We start from the raw sequence: 21,100 nt of genomic DNA, 5'->3' as shown, positions 1-21,100 counted from the left end.
CGGCCAGAGGCTGCGATTAGAGTCCTGTGAGGAAATCCGCCAGAAACGTGCTTCCATGAAAGTGACCCGGACAAACTTACACAGTGTTTTTCCACTCTTTCCTAACCCTTAAAACAGCTCACCGAATGATCCTCCTTCCTGTATTTTCTTCCTGACTACCAAAGCTTCTACGAAAGCCAGAATTCCTTTAAAGATCCAATTTTTTACCAAGTAGCTGTTTTTGTAACATGTAAATGTTATTAATCATCAGGTTCAAATTTTATGGAGATGGAGGCTCCACAGTAGATAGGGAAAGGTAGGGAGGACGTATCCGAGCACCTACTGTGCGTCAGGTGTGTGTGCATACTTTGAACAGATGACTCTATAGAGGCATGGATGCTGTTGAAGGGTGGTAGCGGGGAGATAGGAGGAGACGGTATTATTGCGAGAAAGGTAAAGTGTAGTGTCTCAGCAAGTTACCTGTGGAATGGCAGCTGTCTGGATTCCCAAACGTCTGCCCAATCACATACAACCAGGACATTTTACTTCTCTTAATTGTCCAGAACCAAAACTGAATCCCAAAGACACAGTGCCAGGACATCTAGAAAGCTGCACATGCTGGAAGTGTGTGGAGACAGAGAAACACACATTACTAGCTTCCATTTTTGTACGTGTTTCTAACCAAAGAGTTTTCTTTGGAATAAAATATAATGTATGCCCAAGTATACCTTATTTGTATCCATTGAGATGCTGTTAATTATCACTTGAGTGGCTTGAAACCCTTATTTAATTTTAAGAAGAGCAGCGATATACATTACAATATTTGGGTACACTTTATTTTTATATGGGTTAACATTCTGCTATATTTCACTTCATTCATTCTTTTGAAAACTAAAAACAAAGGGGCATGGGGTTCATCTGAAGGAATCTGAGGAATTTCCAACCAAGATCTGAGTCTTGCAGTATCTTGTTATGCAGCCCTTTCTTCCCATTATTAGTTTTTATTTTATTTTATTTTTTTGCAAATAATCAAGTCATTTAGACCCAAATCCAGCATAAACAGCTTTTCACCAATTCCTACTTAAGACAACTAAAATTTACAATCATGTGGCAGTATAAATTTTTAAATTACAATTCGTACAACTTGACAATCAATAATAAGTCTGAAGTACAAAAAGTAAATTGCCCTTTGGCTGAATTACCTTTTAAAACTATTAGGCCTGCTAATGTAACCTAAATGAAAGAAAACAAAACAAAACTCCCAAGGCCCCCCGAGTTCCAGGTTCTTTAAATATCACTGTGGATGCCACCTGCCAGTAAACAACACGTGCAGGCTCCTAAGAAGACTTTCCCAGCTACTCAGGACATTCAACAGAGCTCTTCCTAAGGAAACTAAGGACAACCCAGCAGGTTCTATAGGACTTGCTCACTTTTGCACGGGCGTGTTTTTCCCTTTGTTTCGGATATGAGGCACAGACTTCTGAATTTAAGCTCTGTAAGGCATAGTATAAACCTCCAATTTACAAGTAGAACTTCTCTGTGGGTGGGAACTGGCGCATTGCACACAAAAGGGAGACGTCATCTGTAAACGGCACACTGTGATGTGCTGGGTGACTCATGAGGTGGCTGCCTGCCTTGGTATGCTGAGGAAGGGTTTCTGTGGTCTGCGTTTTGCTTCTGAATAAGACATGCCCAAGTCACCATAAAACTCACAAGCCTCCATTATCTAAAGCATCAACAACAGGAGTCAGTGGCACAGCTTAGAACGCTTGCAATCACAATAGAAGAGAAAGCATGAGTAAACTTCATTTTTTTTGTTTTTTGTTTTTTGTTTTTGTACAAAACTGAGAAGCCCTTCCCGCCCCTCACCCCTTCAATAAAACCCCAAACAAGAAACAACAATAAAATTATTTTTAGCTTCAATGACTAGTGTGGATACAATTAGGTGTCTAGGCGTCACTGTGGCTAGGGTGATCAATGTTTTCCTTTCTCAAAAGAAGGGAGCCTGTCATGCACCCCAGGATGCGCAGCGAAGCCACAACTTCAATTCTGCATAGCAAGTTCCATCCTCAATTCATAAACACAACATGGCGACCTCTCCCTGCTTTGCTCAGCAGCTCTGAGCTTGAGATCAGGATTACTGAACTACATCTACTACAGCTCTATTAAATAGAATAGCTCGGTTCCTTAGGACTTTTAACACTTCAGATCCTGTGATGAGGTTTTCTCTATATACTGTAGGCCATCAAAATGTTACTTTTTACTCATTTTCTTTCTTTCTTTTTTTTTTCTTTTTTTTGTTTTCTTTTTTTTTTTTTTTTTTTTTTTTTTTTTTTTTTTTTTTATGCTGCACCAGATTTAAGGTTGCCCTTTCAGGCAAGCAGTGGTCTCTAGCTGATAAAACATTTCCTTAGTGGATCACAATAGCTTCTAAAACTGCCTTTCTAATAAAGGCCATCAGAGAGGTAATGCTAAACTGTGCATTTGCCAAATAAGAATATGAATTGTATAAAAGCTCATATTCCAACCCCAGGTCAAATGGCAAAAGGTCTACAAAGTTGGTCTCTGTTTGTATAAAAGCTCTGACAGATGTTGTGTGTTTGCTATGAAATTACCTTTGGGTCTTAGGTCAGCACACCTCTACTCGGGAATGTGCAAATGATTTTAGACAGCACGATGCTAGTACCGCTCTGTACGATAGTAAGGGTTTTTTTTTTTTTCTCTTCTTTTCTAAATGGAAAAAAATATCCCTAGTCAGAAATAAACTGACAAATTTACATTCTCCTCTCTTAAAAAAGTAAATAAAATAACATTATTCAAAATGTGAATTAGCTATAAGACATACAATACAATTACATAGATACATATCAATACAGCACATTCAATCTGCCAAAAAATTAATGATTACAAAGCCAGTACGGATGCTGCAATATCAAGAGAGATGTATGTACAATGATCAGAGCATTCATAATTGCACTATACCTACAGGCAGTCTGTTAATTAAATTACAGGTGCTTTCTAGAGCAAGGGATAAAAAAGTAGCTGTGTTGTTTTGAGGCTGGGAGAGTAAAGCATGAGAACACTTCATTACGAGTCAGCAATTTCAATGTTCACACAGCGAGCTGCTCACTCTCTCCCTCCTTTGTTATTCAAGAAAAGTGATTTATATGGAAGTTCAGCCAAGTGCCAAGCACGAACGACACTGGTATCCCAGTCTAACTTCCCAGCAGCCTTAGCGCAATCACGATCTACTTAAATGACATATGGTGTAGGCTGCTCACTCACACATGTTCAGCACTGCTTGCATCTGCTGACAGATTGCACAGGGAGAATTCCTAACGTCTCTCCTAGATGATCGTCACATAAATACATGCTTGACGGAACACTGAGTGGTGACTTTTGAATAAGTCGACAAATCTTCCTGAAGTTCAAGTGACCAGTTCAAGAAGATCCTGAAGGTGGTAAAGCCAGCTCACTTTTGTTTTTTTTTTCCCCCAAATCAAAGGTTTCAGGCTAATACTATCCAGTGTTCTTGGCAGGCTCACTTGAACTTAAAAAGAACACACAACTGGTGCCAGTAGAGATACGAACAGATCTCATGACAAACCACACAGGGCACTTTTCTACACTGTTCATCTGGACACTGGCACTGACCTTAGGGAAAAGAACGGACCATGACCTTAAAGAAAAGAACGGACCATGAGACACAGTTCAGTTAGCAACTGTTTGGCAATGTGTGTTTCCGGTTCACACGCAGCTGTCATCCCCCTCCCTGTCTTAATGCTTACATTTTGAGACGCTGGCTTTTACTGTTTAAATTCTTAATTTATTTTGTCTTATAAAAATCTGGCTTTGGCAACACATACCCATAATAAAAATTATTTTAAAATTATGGCCCAAACACAAGGGGGGACAGGAGGGAAGGAAAGTTGAAACAAACAGAAAATGAAGAAGCTACAAGAGGGCTCTGGCAGCAGCTGCTGGGGAATGTAGTGTCTGTTGGCATATCATTTGGCATCTGTGGTTTAAAGAGAGGGTGAAAAACCTAACGAGAAAAAAAAGGAAGCAAGGAAGAGAGGAAGGACGTGGCACAAGGGGTGGAGAAGCAAGGACCTCTTCACAGCCTGTGCCTACACACTTTGACTCCCATATATTTCTCTGTACAATCAGCTACGGCTGACGGTCCGCACCTAAAAGATATGCCTCTTAACCATCAATGGGCACCCACTGTCCTGGCTCAAGTGAGACAAGACGATACAGATTATACATGTATGTGCATGTATGTATTGAAAAAGAAATACTAGCTGTGATGTGCATCCAGAGAGATACATTTAAAACATAGTGGTAACACATACACACCTTTATCAGGAGCACTGTTAAACGAAGCTGACATAAGACGGCTTCAATCAAATGACACTGTCCTGACCGCATCACTCGACAGAGAAACTTGACCAGGAATGGAACTACGGTAAAGGCCATCGTAATATGAGAGAAAAGAAAAACAGCATGGAGGTATGGAATAGGAAGAAGAAAAATCAGCTTTCTTTTGGTCAACCGAAAGCGGAGGAAGGAAGAGAAAGGATGAGAGAGAGAGAAAGAGAGAGAGAACAAATGACAGGAGTGCTTTAATATTGTGAATGAATGACTAAAAATTTAAAATACATTGAGTCGCAAGGTTTGCCTAAAAAAAAAAAAAGAGGAAATGTGCTGGGACTGTACTTCAGCATCCTCTTTCCTCTGAATAGTTTAAATAAAATCATAATATTTACTACAGCTCTGTGGACACACTCACAGAGTCCAGGACGGCAATAAATTAGTATTATGCAAATTGTTTCCCACAGAAATACAGTCCCTCTTGTTTTTCTTCAACAGCCCATAGGGAAGGGAAGAACGGTTTCTGGGAGGCACGGTTAGACCAGATTGTACTCCTTCAGGTTCAGCTGCAGGATGGTGTCCTTGACGGCAGCAAAGACAAAGCGGATGTTCTCCGTGTCTGTGGCGCATGTGAAGTGGGAGTAGATAATTTTGTCACTGTCAGGGTTCAGGTCCACGAACATCTTCAAGATGAATTCTCGAGCTGCCTGGGCATCTCTCTGGGGTCCTGTTTGCCAACAGAGAGGAGGAGCAAAGTCTGTTATGTGATGCACTACACATTTGTTTATCTGTTAGCCAGCACATATTGTCCTATGAAGCTAATCCATACTCCAGATCTTATGGAATTTACTGTGTGATGATAGGAGTTGGTTTGTACTTTCTTATGCCTCATACATTGTCCCATGATAGTTTTATTTGGCTAAACTAGAAACTTGTGACGGTTAGGTTTTAAATGTCAAGTTGGCACAATCTAGAGTCACCTGAGAAGGGAGTCTCAGCTGAGGGATTATCTAGATTATCAGGTTAGCTCATGGACATGTGTGAAGGATTGCTAACTGATGGAGGGAGACCCATTGTTGGGGCTCCATTCCCCAGGCAGGGGTTCCTGAACTACATACAACAAAAGAACTAGATGCAGCAAGCATGCATTTATTCTCTCGGTTCTTGCCTGTGGGCGTGATGTGATTACCTGCTTGAGCTCTGCATTGATTTCCTCAAAAGATGAACTGTGACCTGGGACTTGTAAGTCAAACAACAACACATGTGAAACTAAAACACTTGTCATAGTTTTTTTCTATTTTGTTGATAAACATCAAGACCATAGCAATCTGGGGAGGAAAGGGTTTATTTATTTCAGCTTAGAGCCCATTATGAATAAGGGTCTGGGCCAGAATCTGGAGGCAGGAACTGAAGCAGAGGCCATGGAGGAGTGCTTGCTAGCCTATTCCTCGTGGCTCATTCAGCCTGCTTTCCTACACAGCTCAGGACTACCTGCCTGGGGGGTGGCCCTATGCCAATCATTAATCAAGAAAATGTCCTTCAAACTTGCCTCCAGGCCATTCTGATGGAGGCATTTTCTTAATGAGGGTCCTTTCCCCAAGATGACCCTGGCATGTGTTAAGCAGACAAAACAAACAAACAAAACAAAACACTAGCTAGCACACTTGTATAATCATTCTGTAGTTGATTCTTACATACAACCCCAATGCAGAAGCAGTGTAAGAAAAAATAAACCGAACCTTACCAAAATTAAAAACTTGTTATCAAAGTATATTATCAAATGAAAAGTCTATACAATTCATATACATAAGGACTTAGCACCTAGAATATATAAAGATCACATATATATGTGTGTATGTATGTGTGTGTGTGTGTGTATATATATATATATATATATATATATCTCAACAAAAAAGTGAACTGATTAAAATTGGACAGAAGATTTGAAATGACAGTTTTAAAGAAGGTATATAAATAACCAATGAGCACATGAGATATTTAACTTTGATACTCATTTAGGGAAATACCAAGTGATGTCGTGAGACATTCTTCCCATCTGCTAGCCTGGATATCATTTAAAAGGGGAGAAAACAACCCTTGGCAACAGGTGGCGTGTGCACCTAAAGCCCCACAGAAAGCTATGAAGCCAGAGTGACCCTTAACCTCCAAGGAGGTACTTTTCTTAGGTAGCTTTTAAAGGGATAAAACCACTGTGTCCCAAATTGCCTTTGTTGATGATGTCATCTTGTAGTAGAATGTGTCTTCTGCTGATACATTCACCCTGTAAGCACTTCGGGATGTGGCCCTACTCTGTGGTAGGTAATATGCTAAGTCATCTCTCCACAACTCCATCAGTCGTTATGAATGGAGGAATACTGTATGGACTACAGCTTGGACAGCCCAGTAAAGGGCCAGAGACTAAGCATTAACACCACTCACTTTTGATGTGGTGGTGAGAACACAGGCCTAAGAAAATGTGTGGCTGCAATGAGTTCTTTATAACAGCAGGGGGCCGGCTCAGGTCTGGCCTGCCCACTGCAGGTTAAGCTATATATACTGGGGCCTCTGGACTGCCGGGAGGCTGGGTGTGGATACAGTTTGTCAGCAAGTTTCCCTCAGCAAGGTGACCTCCTGTCGTCAGCACCACAGAGTGTAGCTGGGAGATCCACTCGAGTGAGCACTGCAGCAAGTGCACTTCATGGATAGCCACCAGCACTAAGGACTGTGGGATTTCCCTCTCCGGCGATGGCGATCAGTTTACTTAAACACCAGTGAAGATCCCCCAAGCAAATGCTGCAAGTACCACACTCATGTCACACATTTATAAAGCAGATCTCATTGCTCTGGCTTGAAGGGAAATCAAGTGACTCTAAATGGGAAGGGCCTGCACGAGAATTGAGCCTCAGCATATGTGGTGGTTTGACTGAGGATGTCCTTCACAGACTGGGATATTTCAACACCTGGTCCCCAGTTGGCGGTGCTGTGTAGGGGGGTTTCAGAGGTGTGGATTGCGGTGGGAAGCTAGTCACCGCAGGTGAGCTTTGAGCATTTATAATAGTCTCGTCTCACATCTGGTACTTTCTGCTTTGGCATTCGTTTTGAAGATGTGATCTCTCAGTTTCCCATCCCTGGCCATCATGTCTCAAGTCTGCTGTCATGCTTGTTTAAGAGTCATGACGGACTCTCCCCCCTCTGGCACTATAAGCCCAAATACACCCTGCCTTCTTTAAGATCCCTGGTCGTGGTCAACAGCATAAAGTACTGATTCAGAATACTAACTTTAGAGGTGCGCTCCTTACCAGAGAGAGGCAGAGGTGGGAAACAAAACTAAAGGGAAGGAAACTGGAAATTACAATGGCTGATAGAAAAATCTACTGAATTATTTCTTCTCTGAGTTGGTTATTTCAAAACATCAGATAACTTGTTGCTTTCCCCATAACTGTTAACATTAGGAATAAAACCTTTGTTGTCGTTACAAGTCAGAGAACAGTCACTTCTAGTCCAGCATGGCCTCAGGAACGCAGTGGCTCCAAGCACTGCACCATGCTCCCCTTAGACCCCAGAGGCTCACAGCTCTGGGAACTGCCCCGTGCTGCCTCCTGCACTAGTGTTAACAGCACAAGCCTTTCTCTGCTGCAAGGCTGGCAAAGGCTGCCCACTTACCATCATATTCTGGGAAGTAGTCAACTAGGTGGGAATACATAATTTTCTCCTCTAGAAGATCTTTCTTGTTTAAGAACAGAATAACAGAGGAGTTCTGGAACCAGGGATATGTGATAATTGTTCTAAAGAGTGCTTTGCTCTCCTCCATTCGGTTCTGGAGAAAAAGAAAATCAGAAAAACAAGGAATGAATTATACATCTGGTGAACTGGCTGCTTTCTTAAGTTCAATCCATCTTCTGTGTACTTCCAAGTTTTAAAGCCTGAGTTGTCAGAACTTATATGTAAATGATTCACGACACACTGACTGTTTTCACTATTTCAACTCTCAGGTTGGCAAGCAGAAGAGAGCAGTAATAAAAATACCTGCTGAAATAACTTCTTAGGGTTGAAAAGAAAGTAATCAGGGCCCAGACAACGAGGCTGTGTCTGACATGCTGTAATAAATTTCCACCAACAATATTTATTCATAATCAAATACTTAAGACATGAGTTAAGCAAAAAACGTCAGGCTACACTTTGTATTTTCTAAACTACATTTATTTGGAGCTTCACTATGCTTTAAGCGTTCAAATCAAAGTTACTTACTTGCCCCTAAGCATATCTAGAATATACCACACCGATGTACACACACACACACACACACACACACACACACACACACACACACACAGACACACTCCTGGGTCAGCAGGTACCTGGGATCACCACTGCTCTTTGGTGCACTCTTTCTCCATGTTTCACTGTATGCACTCCTGCACAACTACAGCTAAAACAAAGTAACAACCTGGAGATAAAAATCTAGCTTCTGCTTGCTTTAAAGACATGGTCTCACTGTCCAGTCTGGCTGGCCTGGAAGTTACTACACAGACTGTTCTGGCTTCAAACTCAGAGAGATCGACCTGTTTCTGCTTCCCTCAAGTTGGATTTAAAGGTGTGCATCACCCTGCCTGGCAAAATACAGTATTTCTTCCTCAGCACTTGTAAGTGTGCTTACCTGGGGCAAGACTTTCAGGCTTACTCTGGTGACAGAGACCGAAGAGAGAAAAATGCAAGCTCTGAAATCTGAAGGGGTTGTGCTGTGAGTGAACCATTCCCTGGCGCTTCTAACTTCATGAACTTGTGCATTAAGTAAGAAAACCCTCAGGGTAAGGAGACATTTCCTCCTTATTGGCATTGTGTACTGGGGGAAAGCATGGCACAAAGATGGTAGGTTCTATGAAGAACACACAATTCTCTAAGGCTGTGACTGTAGCCTGCATGCCTGCAACACTGGGGGTGCTGTGTGACCAATTAGGCACAGTACACCAAGAAGCCTTCCTTTGGCTTGGGTGCAGACATCCTTCTTAACCAGGAAAAGGCCAGGGCATGTTCACTGGGGCCCTAGACCCCACTTGGAAGCTGGTTTTCTACAGGCTGGAGTCTGGTCCAAGTTTGCATAAAAAGTTACTGAAAGGCCTAACACAATGGTATCTAATGCCTGTCCACTTCAGGGCACTGCTGCTCACAGGTAAAAGCTGAATTTTCCCATTTCTCTTCAACAGACTGGTGCTTCTCTCTGTCCAGTCAACATAACTAAAGGTTTGAACAGCAGACTTTCAATAGACTCTCCACCTCATTGTTCCATCACCAATACACACGTGCTCTCTCTCACAGCTGTACAACAAAACAAAACAAAACACCCAAAGACCTAGTTGATAAAAAGATCCTTCACTATTTTACGCGACACAGTTCTGTAGGAAGAGGGACCGGTCCTGGGTGAATGCGTGTTGACATGTGCATGGCCAGGGCAAGGATGCCAGTGAGTCATCCTGATGGCAAATCTTCCCGGGTGAGGCTCAGAGGGATGACAGACCCTTCCCTGGGTTTTAGGGAGAACGTCAGAACGTCGACAGCGTGTGGAGAAAGCGTCCACCATAGCTTTCTCCTCCTGATGTTTGCAGCCTCAGGGCTGTTCCTATGAAGATTAGCTAAACCCACCACTTCAATCAGCCGTGCGCAACAACCCCCTCACCCTGTCTAACTGTGTGCCACAAACAGAGCTTCTGGGCTTGGTGGTCATTTCACCCAAGAGCCCAGATCACTGGATTCCTAAATTTTAGCTTTTCTGTGTGTCTGTGTGTTTATCTTTCCTTTATTCTCTTGCTGCCCCAGTCAGGTAAAGGCAGTGCAAGAATGTGGCATAAGTCACCTGACTGATTCCTTGATATTTTGACCATTTTTATAGCTTGATAAATCCTATCAAATTACAGAGTTGATATAAGTTCTAGGATAGTGATTGTACATACAAACTAGATGCTGAAGAAACAAACATGTAGAAAATCAGATCACCTCATTCCTGAGGCTGACAGTCATCTGTGAGGTGTTTACAGCTGGAGCCCACTGCTGGAGGAAGGACAGAGCCCAAAGAAACTGAAATGAAGCTTCTAGAGTACAGTAATGTCCCATGCTGTCTGGAAACCTTGGAGGGTAAGTGGTCCAGTGTTACCTCCTGATGCCAGAAGCACATGGAGGAGACTGTTTCCTGAGCTTTCCATTACAAAAGAACACCAGGGACTTTTAAATCAGACAACAGAGTTCAGATAGACAAGCAGATGTACAGACAGAATAACCAGAGAAGGAGGCTCATGAAGCGGACTGATCGGTACAAGGGCAAAGGAGTTTACGATGCTTTAAGAATTCGTTAGGGCTGGAGAGATGGCTCAGAGGTTAAGAGCACTGGCTGCTCTTCCAAAGGTCCTGACTTCAATTCCCAGCAACCACATGGAGGCTCATGACCATCTATAATGAGATCTGGTATCCTCTTCTGGTGTGCAGGCGTACATGCAGACAGAGTATCATATACATAACAAATAAGTAAAATTAAAAAAAAAAAGAATTCATTAACCTAGATCTTCAGAGGTTAGGACATTCTCACCAGCCACACACACACTCACTGTCTGCTCGGTCACGGGTGTCCTGCATGAACTGCACGTGATAATATTGCCACACGAGGCACCATTTTTAATCTGTGCCATTCTATTTAGGAAATAGGAAAAAAATCAACAAAGTAAGAGGATTTTATGCTTTGGAAATCCAAGACAACATCTTAAGCACCAGTTTAACTTCTAATTGCTACCACAAGCTTCCCTCTTTTCAGACATACTGAGAAATACCTCATACATTTTATTAAATATCATTATTTAATAATATTTTATTCTTTGACATTTCATACAATGCATTTCTGTTATATACACCTTTTATTCCTCCCCCAATTGCTTCCAGATTCACCTGTACTTCTCTACCTGCCCCCAAGAACTGTTTGTTTATTTATTTAAATAATCCAGCAGTCCACTTTGTGCTGTCCATGTACTCATGACTGGCCATGCCCTGTAATGCAGTGGGCCTACTGGAGCCAAAGCCTTCAGGAAAACTAACAAGTTTTATTATTTTAAAAGAGCAAAATCCAAATATTTGCTTCTACCTAATTACTGTACATAATAACTCATTATAACATAAACTCTGAACCATGATCATTATCATTTGCAGCACATCAAACAGTGAATAATTTAAAAACTCAATTCTCTAACAAGGAACCATGAGATCATTCCTTTGGTGTTTGTTTCATTTTGAACATCTACTGTCTATTTGATCAACTAAGGCGACAACTCAAAAGACCATTCAAAGACCCGCCAATGCAACCTACAAGAGATCCTCTGAGCATCTCTTCCCTTCCTTGGTTATTTGGGATAAGGCTTGGCTGTGTTTCACGGTGCATCTCCAGCAACGCTACACTGTTGGGGGGCAGGCAGGGAAGTGTCCAGGAATTCCTAAGAATCTGTACTGCTGCTGTGGCAGCGCTGAATGGCCAGGACTGGGTGCTGGGTACTTTTGATCTGAGAATAGCACTACTGCAAATATTCTGTGTGACCTTGGGCAAAGGGGCTGAGCATCAGTTTTCACGTCTCCTAGAGTTTGTGAATACAGAATAAGACATAGGCTCCAGCTGTGATCCAGTTACATGGGCAGCCATGATACTGGGGTAACAACTACCATACGCCAATCTCTCGGTGAGGCAATTTGCTTATTTTAAATACATAGCTCAAAAAGAGCCAGTAAAATATTTCCATTCTCTAGACTTGCACATGCGCCCAAATCCAGGCAAACTCAACTGCTAAGAACTGGAGAGTCACCCAGTCCTCTTATTACTCTGCTTCTGAGACTTTCCACATGTTAAAGTGGGTTATCTTCAAAAATCTCAGAAAGCGCTCAACTCCCAACCCAGACAAAACCAAGAAGACAACAGACATATGACTTCAATGGACAAAAATTAATTCCTTCCTTAGTCACCCCCTTCTGTTACCCAAATCAGAAAAGAGAGGTAGACAGGACAGAAACACCAAGCCCAGCTGGACACACATTGTTTCCTCAATGATTTCCCTGTTCTTTGCAAATCTCTGCATGCAGCTCTTTGAGGTCAAATCAGGTGTGCAATGAGGCTTGAAGACAGTTCCAGAAAGTTTTCGTAGGGTGGCTTTGTACACATGCCAGCACGTTCTGCCGCCCAGGATGTGTAGAAAGGCAAAAGGACAGAACAGATTTGCCTATTACCCCAAGGTCTATGGTTTTGGGCAGAGATGAGATCACAGATGGGGCCCCAGTGAAGTGTAGCATGCCAGTGTATAGCAGAAGAGAAGGGTGGTTGGGAGAGACAGATAGGTCAAGGAGGGACAAAGGAGAGCAGAAGGACACAACAGAAGAAACTGGAAAAACATGGGACTTTCTCTGGTTTGGATGTGCAGTCTTGGAACTCGAGACTGAGACCACTTCCTTTACTATTGTAAAGGAGTATTTCCTGGTACATGAGTTCAGCTTCTGGTCAAGATAGCTTCTCATTTCAAAATGGAGTCACCCAAGCTAACTCAAACTCTTCACAACCCTGCTATATGTTGCATGGTGGTTTAGTTCAGTCACACGATCAAACAATAGCCTCTTTTCAAAGTCTATTTTACAACACATTGTTCTTTCAATTTAGCAATTACATATCTGGCCTTCTTAACCTGACATGTGAGTGAACTAAAGCCTATCTTTAATTTCTACAAGAAGCTTCTCTTTACTCATAACACTTTTTACTGGAGTAGAGTGGCTTCAGATCTTTAACATCCCTCGTGCACGTGCTATTGACTTTTCAATTCACTGGCCTTCCCTCCTATTTATCCTGCTTTCCATTCATACCTGTTAATTCTGGGCTACCATCTTGGGGCAGTTTTGTTGACAATTCCAGGGAGATCACTCCTTCCTTTCTCTCTAATGTAATTGTGTTTCATAACCCAAACAACTGTCCCCTACTACTTTTAAAATACTCTTTTGTCATGCTTCAAAATTAAATCCTGTGTGCTATCTCATCAGCGTAACGTGTTACCCCACAACAAATGCAGGAGCCTCTAGTCCCCTGACCAGTTCTGGATGTTTCTTTTATTCTACTTTTAATGATGACCAGAGTGGTTCATTCCCAAGCTCCTAAGTTGGTAGTTTGTTTCCAGGAGCACTAATGGAAAAAGTCATACATTTCACACCATGAAGATAGACAGACCTCCACATTTTAGTCAAAACAATAGCTTATTCATTCCAAACTATCTGAAATTCCTTGGGTCTCCATTCATGTAAATGACACTTCAACAAGTGCCTAAGGATGCTGCTCAGGCATCCAAGGAACCAAAGGAACAACTATGCACCTACACAGTGAGGCCACTTGAAGAAGTAGCCTGTAATCTTGGAGCACAGTGGACCCATTAGTGCTGACTATGCCAAACGACCAGTGGCTGATCTGACTGAAAAATCTCTATTTCCATTTCATCCTAGAAAAGGGGATGAGGGCTGTGACTCCGTTAGGTGTCAACTGACATTTTTACAGGGATTGCACATCAGATATTTATGATATGATTAATAACAGTAGAAAAGTTACAGTTTAGACATAGCAACATAAATAATCTTATGGTTGGGGTCACCACAACATGAGGATCTGTATTAGAGAGGGCTGCAGCATTAGGGAGGTTGAGAATCACTGTCATAGACAATCTACCTGAAAAATATCTCACTTGCTGAAGTCCACCTCTGTACCTCTTTGCTAGATTTAGATAGAATCTAATTAGATTTATCTAATTAGATAGAATGAAGTCAAAGCAGACAACAAATAAGAAGATACAGGTTTCTGGAGATTTCAGTGATTCTTCTTTTCCTAGAACATGAGGGAGACGAAATGAGTTCTCCATGCTGGCTCCAAGGTACCAGTCACTCTTAACATACTCCGCTGATACCCTCTCCCCCACTAGAATTGTGCTGAACAACAAGCAGAGGAAATGATGGCATGATAAGTTTAAATTGAAATCAATGACTATTGAACTACAAGAGGAAATCTCCAAGCTCTTGATTAGGACTACCCAATGGCTTTCTGCAAGAGTTAAACCAGCTTACACGCTCCAGGGATGTGCGAATGTGTTCACTGCACTGGTTCCTCTAGGACCTCCATCCATGCTTCTATGCAACACCACAGCAGATGACACGCACAGTGAAAAAGGAACAACTCACTATGCATTGCTGAATTTCTCTCAGCAGCAGCCAGGTTTACAACTCTAACAGGCTGGCTCACTGCAGTCCTCTCTTCTTGTGGACTGTCTGCTGACTTCTGTGGGTTTTGCTCTTTTTGTCTGATCTGTTTACATTACTAGTATGCTAGAGTCATCCTATTTTTCTTATTAGTTTGTCATTTTGCACGTTAGGTATTAAATTATTTAGATAAGTGTTAAGATTGAAGCACCTCATGTCAGCATTGCTAGGCCTCTCTAAGCAGAAAGTAGCCCAGTATACTGTAAAACTTCCTGTTTGCTAACAGGGCCCTGGCGGAGTCAGCTCAGTTTTCTCTCCTGGCTGGCTTGGGTATGCAGCCACAGCAGACTGAAGGAGTCTGCAGCTGTAACCCTATTCAGATGCTGCTGGCCAGGAGCAATATGCGCTCGAGCACCAGCATTGTTGCTTTGCTTTTCTTCCCAATTCTATTGGCGACGCACAGTAACCTGGCCAAACTGAAACTTTGCCTAAAGGGAGATAGGAGCAGGTTCTGACCATGCAGTGAAAGGATTACTGAGAACAGGCTCGAGCCAGAAATTCTGGGTACCCTGAAAAGAACACAGATGTCCAATCATAAATACTAGAACATCAGACTGAATCTGACATTTTTTTTTTAACATTTATTGGCCTGGGATAGTCTGAGTCCAGGAAAATAAAGATGAAATAGTTGTAAGTAATTTACTACAATATTTGTTTTATTGCTTCAAAATAAGATGCTTTCATGGTTCAGAAATGCGGCTGGCTAGTACTTTGGCCAACAGCATGGGGTGTTATGAGTGGGGTGATAATCTGACTTGTCTTATATCCAAAGAGATAAACCTTAAGAATTTATATGGCTGACATCTTTGTGTGTATGTACGTTCCTGCGTGCGAATGTGGTGTACATGTGGTGGTCAGAGGACAACCTGGGGAGTCAGCCGTTGCCTGGAGGGTTGCCCTGTCTCTGCCTCCCATCGCCCTACAAGAGCACGGAGACCACAGTCAGGTGCTGCATCCGACTCCATGTGGATCTGGGCATGTGATCTTCCGCAAGCTTGTACAGCACACGCTTTATCTACTGAGCATTCTCTGATGCTGTGTGAGCCTTGATCATGGGGTAGCACTGGAGGTTCATGCATCATCCTGAAGTTTTTTTCTTCCACTATTCACAGGCTGCATAACTATAATTTCCACTAAAGAATGGACAGTAAGTAAAAAAAAAAAAAATGATAAATAAGGCAAGGAATGAGAATACATTTGGCAATAAACAGAACACTAAGAAGGAGGGTGGTATAACCTGCTGGCTTACAAGGTTTCTTAAAAGAATACATAGAACATGCTGAATATACGTCCTTTTACATGGGTTTGGTATGTTATACTCCTAAAGCTATATTTCTGCACAATAATGACTTGATATAATAGGATCAACACAGTTACAGATTTGTCCTGGGCAGGAGTACACATACCATTAACCATCGTTATTTGCACAACAGCACAGAATTTCCTTTTTAAAGACTTACTTGTTTTTATATTACATTCATATGGCTGTTTTGCCTGAATATCTGTCTGTGCACCACATGCATGCAGTGCCGGGGAAGTAAGAAGAGAGCGTTAGATCCTTTGGCACGTGCAGGTGCTGGTGACTGAACCCGGGTCCTCTGCTGGAGCAACCAGTGCTCTCAACCGTGACACCCTCTTTCCAGTCTGAACAAAGAACAATGAATGTTCAGACTAATTTTCTAGGTGAAGAGATAGAACAAGTTAAGAACTGTATCTTGGCCATAAGCCTGCTGCTACGCCTGACCTCCTGAGTTTGATCCCAAGAACCCACGTGATAAAAAGAGAAAAATGACTTTTATAGGTTGTTGTCTGACCTTTACACACTTGCTCCGATCCACACAAACACAATAGTAAACAAATGCAAAAAGAGAGAAACATGTTTAGTAGCAAAGCATTTTGAATCACTGGTAACATTAATTTGGGATTACTTACTAACAATCCATGCTTAGATTTATAATGTGCAACAAAGTGTGGGCAGATACAAAAGAGCTAAGAGAAAGTCTCCATATTCTGCCACAGAATCTCTGAGCTTTACCATTACTGTCTTCTATCTTAAAACTCTCCCATAGAGTTTCTAATTTTCTTTTTCTTTGAGGAAAAAGAACATCTATTTTGTTTAGAAGATAAGAGTTTCGAATCATTTGTTTAATCTCAGGGCACTGTATTTATTCAGGTGTTGCAGACATGCAAAAAAGGCTTTTCAGTTGTCTTAACCCACACACGTGGCATTAAAATCAAAAGTACTGTGAAATAGTTCTTATAAAAAGATGAAGACATACTTTCCATGCTGCCTGAGGCTGCTTTTAAAACGTTATGCATGGACTGGGGAGCGTGCCTGCGAAGACCTGAGTTCAAATTTCCAGAACCCGTGGAAAGCTGGGCTTGTATGTATCTTGTATGTATCAGAATTCTCACCATTCCTTTGCACACACACCATGTTACACATATACACACATGCACACAGAATCCCTGCAGCCATCTCAGTTAATGAGACTGACTAGTGATGTTCTCTGAGTGGACTCACTCTGTCCCTGTTCACCTTCCCTATTCCTCGGCACTGCTGGCCAACAGGACGAAGGGGCTGGGGGAAACAGCACTGCATCTCAGCCACTTGGGCTTGGGACCCACTGAACAGTGTGTTGGTGGTGTTGGGGTGAAGTATGACCTGCAGGGTCCAGGGATTTCCGTCTATACTCTGCCAGTGCTGTTATTCTGACAGCGCCAAGCCCTGCCATCGTTAACCTACACTCACTGCTTGTTCAAAAGGTCAGCGTCTTCAACTTCATTCACGCGCAGTCTTGGTTTAAAATGGTATTATCTGAAAACTCCACAGTGCTCGGCTATGTTCCGCACCAACAAACGCTGAGAAGTAGTGCACACTTTCTTTAAACTCCAGGATAATATATAAAGCCCACATGAAAGTAATTAATATGAAAAGTGAAAAAGGTATCAAACTGTACGAGAAACTAAGTACCCTAAGACCAAAAAACCAAAAATAAACCCAAAATCAAAAATGCCCACAAAAAGTTAAGAACTTACTATTAAGTGTTAATTTTTTATAATTTAAATATTTTCTCCACAGTTGCTCTTTAACTTTTTATCATGAAAATTTTTTACTTAATGATTTTTTTCAAGATTTTAAATGAAATAGTTTTTCTAAAACATATGCTAAAGGGCCTTATACTGCCAGACAAAGATGAAATAAAGTAACAGCAATAAGAAACCCCAACAAATCTAGAATATTAATGCTCTACATGTCATAAACACATGTGCTCTGGATGGTCCAAAGGAGTGGAGAGCTTTGTGAAGCTAAGAGATCCAAGATAATGCAATGCAAAAAAACATCTGTAGAAACAGCCAACGGAAAAAGAAAAATTGCTCAAAACCAGTTCCTCCAGCCCTCGAATGGAGGGGTAGGGAGAGAATGGAATGGAGGATCAGGTATCGTGAAGAAAGACGGGAAGGAAAACATTAGTATGCAAGCAAACAGCAGTGATATACCTGGGAAATAGCTGGGTGAAATGTCAGAGAGAGGCTGGGAGCAGCTAGCTCAGTGATAGCTTGTACAAGGCCCTGGCTGCAATCAGTATCAGTTTATACGCGCGCGCGCGCACACACACACACACACACACACACACACACACACACACCTTGACACCAAAAACAAAACAAAAGCCAATGTACAATCTCTGACCATATTAAGTGACACTACAGGGGGCCAGTAAGTGTATGGTTTATTGCTACAAAACAGCCTATCAGATTTTAAATCTCTGGGGCTAGGGCTAGGGAAATGGCTCAGCATTCAAGAGCACTTGCTGCTTCTGCTGAGGTCTGGGAATTTGGTTTCCTTAACTCTGGAACTCATAACTGCCTGTAACTTCACCTCCAGGGGATTTAACACCCTCTTCTGGCCTCTCTGTGTACAAACACTCCCAACCCCAATGGGATGAAGAAACTGTTAAGGTATCCAGACAATACAAATAGGTGGAGAAATATCTGAACTTCTAAGTAGGGATGTGCTGGAAACTACAGTATTTAGAATAGGCTAAATTATTAGTAAGAAACATATAGGGACACTTCCAAGGAAATATTAAATAAAAACCTAAACTTTCTTATACTTAAATCTTTATGCTTAAGCTGCCCTGAAGGTTAGAGTGTGTGTGTGTTTGGGGGAGTGGTAGTGGCATCAGAAGGTCTGTCTCTTAAGTGTCAGAATTATCAGATTAAATAACACTGTAAAACCTTCCACAGCAAACAAGCCACACAGAGCGAGCAGAAGAACTGTGGTGAGAGGTGCTTAGGAGAGGCCGGTTGCTAAGTCTTTTCTGCCTCTGTTCCAGTTTCCTGGTCAGGAGTCCCATTCCACCCGACTGTAAGAGGAAAGCCAATCAATCCAGCGACAGACATACTGGTAAGAGTTGTATCTTCAGCTATTTATTTTAACAGAATACTTCAGTACTCACCTTTTCACTTAAACCTGCATCTCACTGCAACTGAAGTAGCATCTTTTTCTAAAGCTATCGTATCAAGGGACTGACAGTCTAAATCCTCAGTGACGAAAACACAGTCAATGGCTTAGCCTTCCTAAAATGACCCTGAATGTGTCAACAGATTCACCTGTTATGGGAAATGGAGATAGCCATTTTAATTCTCACTCCCCCAGTTAGCTTTTAAGGGAGAGATGGAAGTTCTGAGAGCCTTCTTCCTAAAGTATGCCTACAGTAAGTGTGAGGCATAAACTGCTTCCCATTAAAACATCCACAGACGATGAGAAGAGTGGGCTGTCAAGGACGGCTGGGGCATTTCACCACAGGGATTCCTGCTACAAATGGCCCTTCTGGGTAATGGGCACTTTTGAAGTAAACAGGTTTTAAATGTGTAGGAGACCCTAATTATTCTCTGTTTTCATTTTAGGATCTTCCAGAAAGGACCAAGGTCTGTGGATGCTCAAAACTATAAAATGGGGCAGTAGTTTTCATCTAACCTGCACATCCACATATTTGGAGCAATCCCCAGCACACTGTATCAGTTAGTGCAGTATAAGCGCTATGCGACTAGATACTGAAGAAACAGCAGCAGGAACAGGCTTGTATGCAAAGATCCCTCTTCATTTCTAAATATTTTCCATCTATGCTGGGTAAATGTGGGTGAGAAACTGCGGGTATAGTGAAGGGTGAATGTATTTACATAAAGTTATGATGAATGATAGTATTTTTTCTCTTGTCACTGAGACAGGTCTTCCAGGTCAACTCTGGTGCAACTGCACTGCATGTAATTCAAACATATAGACTGACATTCCACTACAGTAGTGTTTTCCAAACTACTGATTACAGTTAAAAATAGTTTCTATAGCAACCTGGCCTAGTCACTGACAGAAGCATACTGGCACACCGATGAAATTAGTCTCACAAAAACAGCACTTGCGTGTGCGATATGGCTTGCCCCCATTCCACTCAGGTTCACTGTTCCCCACAGGTACCCAGTCTTCTGCACAGAAAGCCTTATTTATAAGACTAGTTAAACTGACCTCGAGCCAGAGATGGCAGTACTGAAAAGGCTGAGGCAGGAGAACTACGTGCCAAGGTCAATCTAGGCCATAGCCTAGACGCAGCAAGCTCACATCACAAAACCAAACAAAGGTTTTATTACACGGCTCTGGGTTCACTTCGTAGCAGGACAAGAACAACAAAAATAAATCTGGCAATCCTTTCTTTTCTATCCATTCAAAAAAAAAAATCCCAACAACCTCAATTACACTGCCTCTTGTATTTATTACGATTATCTGAAATATGGATTTGATACACAACCCTTTAAAAATATAAATACAAAAACCAGCCAACCAAACTAACCCGCATCCTCCCTGAAGTTTTAGTCCTAGTGCAGCTTTAACTTAACTACTAAATGGAGAAGACATAAAAAGAACAAAATTAACTGTAAAGGGGGCTTTACAATTACAGTACCTCAGTAACTATGAATCAGTTAAGGTCATTTCCAAGAGGATATACAAAAACTCACCTCCCCCCTTATTCTATCTGAGAATGTCTGTAATTTTCTTTCATTGTTATTACCTCTACCATTCTTGAAGCCTTCCCAGTCATCAAGCTGGAAAAACAACTCATTCTTTCTCTGATATCACAACTATGGTAGCTAGCCCTCCACCCCCAACATCTATGCCGTTCCCTGGAGTGTAACTTAGTTCTCTTATTTATGTCTCCCAACACCCAAACACCACACTTAAGGGTAGGGCCCACGCTTAGTAGTGGATGGCCAACACCAAATTAAATCAATGGTATTTTGGAGGCTTTCTATCTCACAATGTTTTGTTTGGGCTTTTTTATTTATTTTTTTTAAACCTTACAGGTCTTTTGCTTCTATATTATAAATTTTGTTTTTTTGTTTTTACGGTTTTTTGTATGGACAAAAGTGCATGTTTTTGCATCTA

General features: G+C 41.8%; 1 protein-coding gene across 1 annotated transcript in view; it reads right to left on the bottom strand.

Moving 5' to 3' along the window:
* Positions 1-789: 789 nt before the first annotated feature.
* The window catches only part of Gnaq (G protein subunit alpha q), a 230,554-nt gene continuing 210,243 nt past the window's right edge, over positions 790-21,100 (bottom strand). Inside the window, exons 6-7 of the mRNA XM_021659255.2 lie at positions 8,017-8,170; positions 790-5,080 (exon numbers count right to left, since the gene is read on the bottom strand). Coding sequence (XP_021514930.1) covers positions 4,890-5,080; positions 8,017-8,170 — 345 coding nt within the window. The 3' untranslated portion in view covers positions 790-4,889. The remainder of the gene's footprint in view (positions 5,081-8,016; positions 8,171-21,100) is intronic.

Source organism: Meriones unguiculatus, chromosome 1, assembly GCF_030254825.1.
Source record: "Meriones unguiculatus strain TT.TT164.6M chromosome 1, Bangor_MerUng_6.1, whole genome shotgun sequence".
Taxonomy (NCBI): Eukaryota; Metazoa; Chordata; class Mammalia; order Rodentia; family Muridae; genus Meriones; species Meriones unguiculatus.
This window is presented reverse-complemented; position numbering and strand designations above follow the sequence as displayed.